The sequence below is a fragment of the Capricornis sumatraensis genome, chromosome 7, assembly GCF_032405125.1.
Source record: "Capricornis sumatraensis isolate serow.1 chromosome 7, serow.2, whole genome shotgun sequence".
Classification (NCBI taxonomy): Eukaryota; Metazoa; Chordata; class Mammalia; order Artiodactyla; family Bovidae; genus Capricornis; species Capricornis sumatraensis.
In genome coordinates, this window is record NC_091075.1 from 24,376,762 (window position 1) to 24,388,810 (window position 12,049).

Below are 12,049 nucleotides of genomic sequence, written 5' to 3' on the forward strand. Positions count from 1 at the left end.
AAAGAAGGCGTTTCTAATAAGGCTGCCAGCACTTCAACGGCATTTAGCAAATACTAGTTATTTCCGCTATTACCCGGTGAATCGCGGTCTTTGCGGCCCGAACCTTCCAACCCATTATCCTTGGACTTGCCGCCGGCCTGGCGTCCCCCGCGCCGCGACACAGATGGAACGGACCGTGACGTCACGAGACCGCGACTCAATCAGACGCGACGTTTGGGAAATTTTAAATTTAAAGGCGGGGTGGCCCGTACGCTCTGAAGGCCGTGGAGGTTTCTGACGTATTCCCTGGGATCCAACCGGGCAGGATGGCGGAGGAAGGAGCTGTAGCCGTCTGCGTGCGGGTTCGGCCGCTCAATAACAGGTAGGTAGGCCAGACCGAGCCCAGGTCCCCACTGCGGACTCCGGCGCCGGCATGAACCGGAGGAATGAGTCCTCGCTCCCCTTGTGCCCAGCTGCCTAGAAAGTCGGCCACTTACCCGCTTTGTGCCCCGGTTTCCTATCTGTAATGGGACGGGGCAGGATCGAGGATCTAGAGGATCCTTTTCAGCTGTGGAATTCTCTTATATCTGTAACCCAGGCTCACCGACGTTAAAGACCTTACTCCCTGCCCTGCACTACCATCGCCCGGTCTGCGATCCCCACCAGGAAGGTCGAAATCGGAAAGATCCTACTGCGCTCATCACAGTGCAGTTATATTTTACGTTTAACTGACTCTCGCTTCCCCTTTACTGTATACTCCTTAAGAGCGAAAACCAATCAGTTTTGTTGCATTGTATTCGGTACTTCAATCAATAACTGAATTCCGCATTCAGAATGTTGAATGAACAATATTCATCAATGTTGATTTTTTTAGTACAGTGTACTGTATTAAAACAGACGCTACCATTGTTGCCCAGTGGATCTCACAACAGAAAATAGATAAATGATATAGAATATTAGGTGGTGATACTGGAGTAATAAATGCTTTAGAGAAAAAGCAGGAAGGGGAAGCAAGGGAAGTCTGTTTGCTATGCCAGTCTTGGGTCCTCGCCCCAGAATGCTAACACAGTTTTGTCTCTGAGAAACATTTGTGAAATCTTACGAGTGCTTAATAAATGAGAATATCAAGATGAGGAATTTCCTGTTTTTAATAAGCTTATTGATGCATTAGAAGACAGCTGCATAAAGAAACCATTATAATATATCGTGACAGATGTTATGATATACAGTTAAAGAATGTTTGCTAGCCAAGTCATTAGTCCTTTAGTGAGGTGACTGTAGGAGAGGAACAGGGCAGTGTCAGGGAACACCTGAATCATGAATGAAAGAATAGTTAAGGTACTTAGTGGAAACCTCAGTCAGGATATTCCATGCAGAGAAAGGTTGAATCTAATTTTGGGAGTGAACTTCAGGTAGTTGATTCCTCTGGGAGTTAAGGTGTATACAGAATTTAGAGGAAGATGAGATTGAAGAGAAAAATTATAGTGATAGAGGTATCATGTACCAAATTAAAGATTTCAGATGGTTTTTAAATGTTTTAAGAGAGAGAGACATATCAACTGCCACTACTCCATAGGAAGGTGGAAGTGAAGAGTTTCACAAGGAAATTCCCATGAAAGTGCAGGAGGTCACTGAAGCCCCATTTAAAAGTGTTGCCCCCTCAAAGGTAGATTTTCCACATTTATCTTATTTATGGTATAAGTCATTACAATCTTTTAAAATATTTATCAGAAGATGAAGTCTTTCTACCGTCTCTCATATAACACAGCTTCTATGACCAGTTATTCTAAAATGCAGTGTTTTTATTCTTTTAGAGAAGAAGCGCCTGACAAAGATACTCAAGTTTACTGGAAAACTGACAATAATACAGTTTTTCAAGTTGATGGGAGTAAATCCTTCAATTTTGGTAAGTTCATAATAGCATCAAAAGTTAACCTGGTGTCCTTTTTCTATTATGAGTAAAAAAGCCTTATGAATAACACTGGATTTGTCACTAAAATCAAACCGAGCCTTCAATAAACTGCTTCAGTGGAAACTTTGAAAAATTGTTCATCCATCATTTATAAGCTAATAAATTGATGCTTAAATACAGTAGTAGTAAAAAAGAAAAAGGAATTAAAAAATTAAACACATATACTATTACTGTAGTCACAGTAACTTATGACTGAAACTAACATTCTTCCTCTTACTCATGAGAGTACTTGTGGCCTGAAATTCTGTAAACCCAAAATATTTTGCTTAGTGTCAAGTCATCTTTATGATCTTCCAATTTGTTTCTGTTGTTTTGGGGTTTTTTTGTTTGTTTTTCAGCTATTTTCAAAACTCTGTAAAGAATAAATAGTGAAGATATTCCATCTTTGTCTGCTAGAATACAGCAGGAACCTACCTCTGCTCTTGTGGAGCTTATATAATGGAAAGAAAGGCTTTAAACAAGTAATTTCACTTATGCTGACATAAGCTTTTGTGGAAATCTAACTAAACTTGGTGTCTGGAATGGTACCATTTACACCAGGACCTGCAGGATAAGTGAGAGCTAGCTAGAACAGAGGGACTTCCAGGCTCTGATGATTAACTGATTTGTACATTAATTTAGCATGTATATAGTGCTGACAACTATATACCAGTGCCACAGTGCCAGGCACTGTGCTAAGCACTTCCTATATATTCACTCATGTAATCCTCCTAACAAGCCTGTGTATTTGGTGCCTTCCTGTTTTACTGAGGAACTGAAGCAAAGTGGCCTGGAGTCACATAGCCAGCAAATAAGAGAGGAAGGCTCCAGATCTGTATTCTAGCGATACTGCCATGCTCCCACTTAGGCTCCATAGAGCGACAGTGACATCCTCTGAACAACCTCAGGAGTAAGCATGGTTAAGCTGTCAAATTAGTGTGAAACTAGAAAGCCACAGAGATGTGTGGAAGAGAAAATGAGTTCTGGTAAAGAAATGTTTGATGGTATTAACATAACTTTTTTTTTCAAACTTTTTATTTTGTGTTGGGATATAGCCAATTAACAACGTTGTGGTAGTTTCAGGTAAACAGTGAAAGAACTCAGCCATGGATATAGATGTATCCATTCTCCCCCAAATCCCCATTCCATCCAGTCTGGCACATAACATTGAGCAGACTTCCTTGTGCAATACAGTAGGTCCTTGTTGGTTATCTATTTTAAATGTAACAGTGTGTACATGACCTTCCCAAAGTCTCTAACTCTCCCTCCCCCCCTAGCAACCATAAGTTCATTTTCTAAGTCCGTGAGTCTCTGCTAGAGATTAAAAAACCTAAGTACCACAGATTCTCAGTAGCCATATATGCCCATAAAAATTTTGGACTCATCCACCTATCTGAACCACATAATGTTAAGGTTTGAATCATCTGCCATTTCTCCTTGCTCTGAGATAATGACCCTTAAGCAGCCTTCAGATGGCACTTAGGTTTTCCACATTGTTCTGCCAATAGGGCAGATGTGCGGTCGCCGTGCAAGGCGTGTAATCACTGAACTGTTGATTGAAGGTCAGTAATTTTCCCTCCTGATTTACAAATCCATTTCTTGCGAGCTTTTCAAGGTGAGGCCACCACTAAAAGAGTGGTCTATTTTTAATGTGCTAACAAAAGCAGAGAACCACATCCTGGACTTGTGAATTCATCAGTGTAAATAACCACCCTAAACACCAGCCTTCAGCAGCCAGCTCATTGATCATTCCCCATAACACTTCAGCTTTGGTCAGTTCTTTTCTTCCAGATACCTGCATTTCTTGGTTTCGTTTGAGCTAGACTTTCTTGCTAAGTATGTTGGAAACATTAGAATTTCTCAAAGAATAGTAACAGTCTGCATTTCCTAAGTGTTAACATGTGTTCACAGTAATTCTATGAAGAAGATATTATATGTCCATTTTACAGTTTAGGGAACTGAGGCATGGAGACATCAACCACTTGCCCAAATTCACACAGCCTGTAAGTGGCAGAATCAGGATTTGCAGTCTTGATTCCAGACCCCTATATTCAGATCCAGCCACCATAAAGCACATAGGATAATAGACTTGTGTTTTTTTTGTGTGAGGACCAACACATTTTGCCTAAAGAGAGTATTTCCATAGGACCAATGAGTTGAAGAAAATATTGTACCTTAAATATTCTATCATACCATATCCTGACAATTTTATTTCTTTGGGCAACTACTAATTCAGAATGAAAATACAGTCAATTTGTTTGGTTTAACTTAAATATGTTTTGTTTTGTAGATCGTGTCTTTCATAGTAATGAAACTACTAAAAATGTGTATGAAGAAATTGCAGTACCAATCATAGATTCTGCCATTCAAGGCTACAATGGTGTGTATTCACTGCAGAAACATTGCAGTCTTTGGTGTCTGTTTAGCAGGTACCGATCATTTTCTACACTGTAGATTCATTGTAATCTCTGCATGTATTTGTTTTGTTTTTGCAGGTACTATATTTGCCTACGGGCAGACTGCATCAGGAAAAACGTATACTATGATGGGTTCACAAGAGTATTTGGGAGTAATACCCAGGGCAATTCATGACATTTTCCAGAAAATTAAGAAGGTAAATAACTTAGCTAAGTTTCTAGTACATGCAGGTAAAAATAGTGGTGATAGGATAGCAATCTTACTGTTCTCTTGTAATGATGAAAGGAAGTAGATTTATAGTTATCTCTTAATTATCCAGGGGGAAAGAAGGAAGCCATAGCATAGATTCATTTTCTTTTCCCATGAACTTACTTAAGAAACTTAAATTTTTTTTGTTCTTTCCCTTAAATCATGAAGCAGTACTCCCACCAAACAGTGGGCATTAAGGAACAGGAAAACCTCATCACAGTTGGGTCCTTATTGCCTTTGTTTAGCTACCAGTGATTATTAAGGAACAGTAAAAAGTAGACTAGGTTAAAAGACAAGGAGACCAGAAGGCCAGAATAAGCAACCTAATTAGTTAAGAGTTGATTTAAATTACTTTTTCATCATTATTTTAATGATTTTCAATTTCTTGAATATATACAGGTTGAGTTTTATTTTGAGGTAGGAGAGTTGAATGGGGTACTTTCCTGTTACAATTCTATGATACTATTGGTTATTACTGAAACTGTGTATTTTGTTGTTGTTTATTATTGTCAGTATAGAAACACAGGGATAATTTTTTTTGTTTTATAAAGATAATTTCTTGAAAGACAAATACATGACTTCACCTCTATGTAGAATCTAAAAAATAAAAAATGAACAAACAGAAACAGACTCATACATAACAGAGAACAAACAGGTGATTGTCAGAGGGAACGGAAGTTGGAGAAATGAGAAATAGGGTGAGGGAGATTAAGGGGCACAAACTTTCCGTTAGAAAATCAATGAGTCACGCAGATGAAATGTGCAGCGTGGGGAATATAGTCAGTAATATTGTAACATCTTTGTACGGTGACACATGGCAATTAGACTTCTGTGATTGTTTGGAAATGTATGGAAATAGTGACCCACCATGTTATGTATCAGGAACTAACATAGTGGAATGGGTCAACCGCACATCAACTAAAAAATAAATTAAAATTCTATAAATGTGTTTTCTTAAAGAATATTTTCATATTTAATATTAGCATGTTAGCATTCGTTATTGGGTTTTCATAACTGGATGATCTCTGAAGTCATCACATTATCTTTTTCTTCTAGTTTCCTGATAGGGAATTTCTCTTACGTGTGTCTTATATGGAGATATACAATGATACCATTACCGACTTACTTTGTGACACTCAAAAAATGAAGCCTTTGATAATTCGGGAAGACTTCAATGTGAGTAACAGAGTTAACAGGGTGGCTCAAAAATTGGATACACTGATTGGGATTATCTTTTCTTGAACATTTGCCTTTAATTTCTGTATACTTTAAAGTAAATCCTGTTACTATGGTTTGTTTTTTATTTTCTTTCTTAGACACTTGCAGAGATTATCTCTTAAGTAATATGTATAATTTTTAAATATTGACAGTTACAGTATTTTGGTGTAAGTGCTTAAAAAAGAGCAAGGTGGAACTATCAGGTTAGAATTTGGTATACTTTGGCATAGGAAATACATTGTAAATATCGGAAGTATACTTATTATTTTCATACAGAATAAAAATCCCCATTTTCCACATAACATCCACAAATGAACTCTGATCGTTTGTACTTTCTTTTTGAAATGCGAACATTTAAGTGACTTATATTTCCCTACTTTTACCGTAATTAAACTTGTTTCAGAGGAACGTGTACGTGGCTGACCTCACAGAAGAAGTTGTTTATACGTCAGAAATGGCTTTGAAGTGGATCACTAAGGGAGAAAGTAAGACTTCGTACTATATTTCCTAAAACACTTATAGAAACTATTTAATTGAATATTTTCAGGCTTTAAATCACACTTTTCACTTTTCATCTAAAATACAAGTTAGTGTTTTTCTTTGGATTTTAATACACACAGCTGAAATGTGACTCTCTTACAGAGAACAGGCATTATGGAATTACAAAAATGAATCAGCGAAGTAGTCGTTCTCATACCATTTTTAGGATGGTAGGTAATTCTCTCTATATTTTCTCTTTCCAATTAAGAATACACTAATTTTTCTATAAGTTGCCTTTTCTTTCTAGATTTTGGAAAGCAGAGAGAAAGGTGAACCTTCTAATTTTGAAGGATCTGTCAAAGTGTCCCATTTGGTGAGTATTGAGGAACCGTGATTAATGTACTATATGAGCCAAAGCAAAATTTAATTTAGCTGCTGAAGGTTTGGTTTCATAAGAACTATTGACTAATTTGGCAAAAGCATCTATAAATTGGTAGTTTAGTCTCACCAATAACATGAAATTTCTAGCAGAAATGCAGGAAGAGGTCAGAGGATCTTACTTCCTGTGATCTTATGCTGCCACTCCCTAAGCTTTAGGTGTAAGAACTGTGGGAGTGCGGCTTTCCCTAACTGGTAATGGAGAACGGGCTAGTTCTATGCACACTTAAGAGTTAACGTAATCTGGGGATTCGATGGGGTTTTGTGTGTTCATGATTTTGGGATTTTGTTTCTTGGCCTCCACCAGTGCAACTGAGACTTATGAGATGAATGAAAACCTGGGTGAGATAGTTAGAAACAAATAAATCATACTAGTCTCATTTATATTCAGTACCTGTCTGTTGGTAAGTGAATATAAGCATTATGCAAACATTCCTTCTTGCTGAACTGTATCATTTTTCTTCTTTTTCTTTTTTTTTGTGCTTCCTTTCTATTCCTTCCTTACCATTATTGTTTTGTTCCCTGTCTTCAAGGCCTGAATTCTTTAGTTTGATGTAGGATATGATTTAAGATTACTGCATTTGATTTGAAAATTTCAGGGGAAAAAATAATAAATCTATAATATGTTGACTTTCAGATTTTGAAAACTCATTTAAATATCTAATTGCAGTTCACCTTAGTTATTTTACCATATAAGTATAGCATTTATTTTAATAGACTGGTCTTTTAACAACAACAACAAACCTAACTTCTGTTTTGTCATCCAAAGCTGGCCTATGATATATCACTACAATTTTAACTTTTAATATAATTTAGCTTTACTAGTCTTGACGTACTCAGTGATCCGTTTCGTGTCTTTTCTCATATTTTTTGATGATCTATCATCTAGGGACCATACATACTATCTAACCCAACGCTCCAGATTTGCCACTTACTCTTAAGTATCTTATTGGAAAGAATACTTCCCCAGTCATTTTCTGGCTCTTTAAAGATGATTTTTTGTTTTGCTTTTTTTTTTTTTTTTTTTTTAGTGTCTCCTGGCCTTCCTAAATAATAACATCCAAGTGCTCTCAGCCCAGGTCCTTTATTTTGGGGGTTTCTTTCCTCCTGCCCTCCTAATCGAAGCACAAGAGTGTTCTGTAGCCTTTCTTGCCTTGTTTGCCCTTAGGCATTGTTACCGTTTCTGTGGTGATGATGGTCAAATAATTATTGTTTCTGAAGTCTCGGAGTTCTAAATCATGTCTCTCCATAAAGATTGTCCCACTGTTAAATCTCAAGCTTCAGTGGGTCTAAAGCCAAATTAATTTATTGCTATCATAATGGACATTCCTTTTACCAGTAGTACTTATATCTTAATTCGTGCTGCTTTCCTTACCACTTTGCCCCTTTATTATGCCTCTACCTAGGTCATTTGTAGTAGATGCTATATAACAGCAGTTAGATTTCTTTGAGTATTTTAGTGAAAACTACATATCTGAGACAGGACTGTAAAACAAGAGTACATAATTATCTGCCCACTCCCCAAAGAAAGAAGTAATTTAAATCTCCACTTTCTTTTAATACATTAAGAATATTTACTGGGCTCTCAAATTAAAAAATAAAAAAGAAGAAGACATCCCTCTGCTACTTGCTGTCTTCACTACCACCTCCCTAGCCCAAGCCACCATCACCTCTCACTTAGATTCCTGTCCCAGCCTCCTGACTGGGCTCCCACTGCCACTTTTGCCCCTCTCCAGCTCATTTTCCATCTAGGGGGGCCACAGGTGATCCTTCAGAAAGTTAAATCAAGGTATGTCACTCTTCTGCTTAAAGTCCCGTCTCGGCTTCCCATTGCATTTGGAATCCAGAGTCCTTATCCTTGTTTACAGATCCCTGAGTAATCTGACTCCTGTCTCCTTTTCTGACACTGTATTGTCCCATCTCCACTTCACCAACTCTGCCATGCTGCCTTTTCTATTTTATGAACATACCAAGCTCATTCTGTTTTGTGACTGGACATACTCGCTATTCTTTTAATTTGGACTGTGTTTCTCTTGGTCTTGCATGGCTGCCTCCCTCTGTCATTTCAGATCTTAGCTTAATGGGGAAGCCTTCCCCTACCAATCAGAGAACCTCCTGTGTCCCTTCTTTCCTCTTCCAGGACTATTTAAATTATCTGTATTACACTTACCATATTCTATTTCTCATTTGTTTGTCTTTTTCTGTCTCTTCATCCATTTCCTCCTCTCATACACTCCATAGACAATATAAGCTCTATGAGGACAGGGACCTTGCTTGTTTAGTTTACTGACGTATCCCTAGCACCTAACATACTACCTGAAGCATGACAGTCACTTTTTTTCAGTAATATCTGTGAAATGAAAGAGTTTTGTGCTTTTAAAGATGCTGCAGTATAGTAAAAACACATAACTAGCTCTACACAGTAAATGTTGTAAGAATAAGTCATACCTATATGACCTCTGGGTGCACATTTTAAAAGAGCAGCTCGTTCAAGGTATGGGAGGAGGAAGGATAAAATCAGCAAAGCTACACTGAGCAGGTAACATTTGCCTTGGATCCTGAATAAAGAACTTTAGAAGTAACAGAGAATGGCATAGGGTAGCACTTGGAAGTGTAGAAGTATGTGAGGGATTCAGGGTGTAGTGAGTAGTTCCGCTTGAGTTAGGCGTAAGTAACGAATAGATATAAGGCTGAAGCAGCACAAGTGCCAGATTGCAAAGAATCACAAAGTTCTGAACTTTGTGTAGGAAATAGAAAACCTGTTCTGGCGGCATTATGGAGGGTATGTTACATTACAAAGAAGGAGCAAACGTTACGGATTGGTTGACACGGGAAAGCCTAAACGGCTGGGTGAGAGATGAGGTTACAGATGGAGTGTTCAAGTAAACTGTGTGTTTAAAATGTCCTTTCAGTAGTTTGGATTTTATCTCAAGTTATACTTTCTAAAGGTTTATTTCCATCTGTCTTACAGAATTTGGTCGATCTTGCAGGCAGTGAACGGGCTGCCCAAACAGGTGCTGAAGGTAAGGAAAACTCATGAAATACAACGTTGACTTGAGTGTCTTCCAATTCTTTCACAGAATAAAAGTGCTGCCATGCATTTTAGAAGCTAATAAAGTAATGACAATAATAATATTGTGATAAAAGTCCCCAGTGTAAAAAGTAGCTTCTGTATATCTGACCAGTTATCTCATTTGGGATACTATGTGTGTGTTAGTCGCTGAGTCGTGTCCAGCTTTTTGCAACCCCATGGACTATGGGTCCCCATGTGACACACCAGACTCCTCTGTCCATGGAATTCTCCAGGCAGGAATACTGGAGTGGGTGGCTGTTTCCTTCTCCAGGAAATCTTCCCTGGGCCAGGGATTGAACCCAGGTCTCTCACCAAAGGCAAATTCTTTACCAACTGAGCCACCAGGGAAGTTCTTGGGCTACTGGACCATCAATTTTTTAAAAAGCCAAAACTATGCAGTTTCTAGAATTTCATAGCTGAAGAGCTTACGAGAGTACCATGGAAACCATCTAAATTTTCATAATCAGTAAGAAAATTCAGAAAGGTCATGGGGCACACAATTAATATTCGGACATTAATCATTCTTAAAGACAACCAGCTACAATATTCAGTGTACAGAAACATGCAATATACAATAATAGGTTAGAAGATGTAATACCTCAGAAGAAACTCAACAAAAATTGCACAGGGTCAAAAAAAGAAAACTTCAAAGCAGACCTAAAGGACATAACCAAATATTAATACATAAACAAATGGAAATGCACACTTAGATGGAAAGGTGCAAATTCATAAAGATGTCAAGCCTCCCTCTGTGTTAATTTCCTGCAGCCTGACATAAAGTTACCCAGCTAAGCATGGCCCATATCCACCAAATCAGTCCTATGAACAGGAAGTACATACTGTTGTTTCAAGTTGGCTTATTAAATAACAGTATTATAGCAGCAGCTAAATAATGCCCCTGTGAAATAACAGCTATTCAGAGTTATTTGATGCATCACTTTTTGGGTACATAGTAGATTGGAATCCTACTTATCCCTCAACAGGGTTCTAGGTAAGTAATTTCTGATGCATCCATACAGTGAAATTCTATGTTATGAAAAAGAATGAAAAAGACTATTGTTTACTAATCTGATGCATATATACTACCAAGTGAAAAAAAGCAAAGGGCAAAATAGTATATATAGTATGCTACTATTTGTCTGAAAATTAAAGGGAGAAATGAGTGTATATGAACTTGTATTTCTAAAAATCTCCAGAAGAATAAATAATAAACATGGTTTCCTGGTAGAGGGGATAGGAAGCCTGTCCTGGTTGGGGCATAAAACTGGAAGAGAGCTTTCTCAGAGTATTTGTTCTTTTTTTAATGTTAGAGTCATGTGTGCCTATTTAGTTTTAAAATTAAAGATTTTTAAAAATTAAAGTCGATATAGGAACAAATTTGGTTTCAAGTCTGTAGTAGTCTGTATTTGAAGTTCTAAAAAAACTAGATTCAAATGGAGTAATTAGAGGGGATCTTTTAGGAAACGGACTATTCCTCCCTCTTGTTCTTTTTTCATTCATCTTTTTTGTTGTGCTGTCTCTCTCAGATGATAACCTTTCTGATTCATCTAATAGGTGGGAGGGTAGGGAGAGACCGCCTGCATCAGTGATATTAAAGTTAGACTCAGATTTAGTCCAAAACAGAGACTTCAACTTTCTGATTTCTACTTTCTCTCATAATTTGCTGATAAATAAGTTCATCATCGAATGCAGGGCTCAATATTAGTATTTATATTTGTGTAATAAATACAGGTTTACGACTCAAGGAAGGCTGTAATATAAATCGAAGTTTATTTATTTTGGGACAAGTGATCAAGAAACTTAGCGATGGACAAGTTGGGTAAGTGTACCCCACTGTACATTTATCTGTTAATGCTTATGTTTAAATTAAGTCAAAAATTTTAATAGTTTTGTGAGTGGTTGCTCAGTCATGTCCAACTCTTTGCAACCCCATGCCCTGTAACCCGCCAGACTCCTCTGTCCATGGAAGTTTTCAGGCAAGAACACTGGAATGGTTTGCCATTTCCTACTACAGGGAATCTTCCTGAGCCAAGGATTGACCCACGTCTCTTGAGTCTTCTGCATTGGAAAAGGCAGATTCTTTACCACTATGCCATGTGGGCATCCGTTGCTGATGCTGCTACTGCTAAGTTGCTTCAGTCATGTCTGACTCTGTGCGACCCCATAGACGGCAGCCCACCAGGCTTCCCCATCCCTGGGATTCTCCAGGCAAGAATACTGGAGTGGGTTGCCATTTCCTTCTC

At 37.9% G+C, this 12,049-nt stretch overlaps 1 protein-coding gene across 1 annotated transcript in view; it reads left to right on the forward strand.

The window, feature by feature from the left end:
• The first annotated feature begins 305 nt into the window (after positions 1–305).
• Positions 306–12,049, forward strand: part of CENPE (centromere protein E) — a 77,027-nt gene continuing 65,283 nt past the window's right edge. The window contains 10 exon segments of the mRNA XM_068975253.1: positions 306–361; positions 1,794–1,885; positions 4,221–4,310; positions 4,426–4,544; positions 5,654–5,773; positions 6,219–6,300; positions 6,458–6,525; positions 6,603–6,668; positions 9,705–9,756; positions 11,538–11,625. Of these exon segments, the coding sequence (XP_068831354.1) occupies positions 306–361; positions 1,794–1,885; positions 4,221–4,310; positions 4,426–4,544; positions 5,654–5,773; positions 6,219–6,300; positions 6,458–6,525; positions 6,603–6,668; positions 9,705–9,756; positions 11,538–11,625 (833 nt within the window).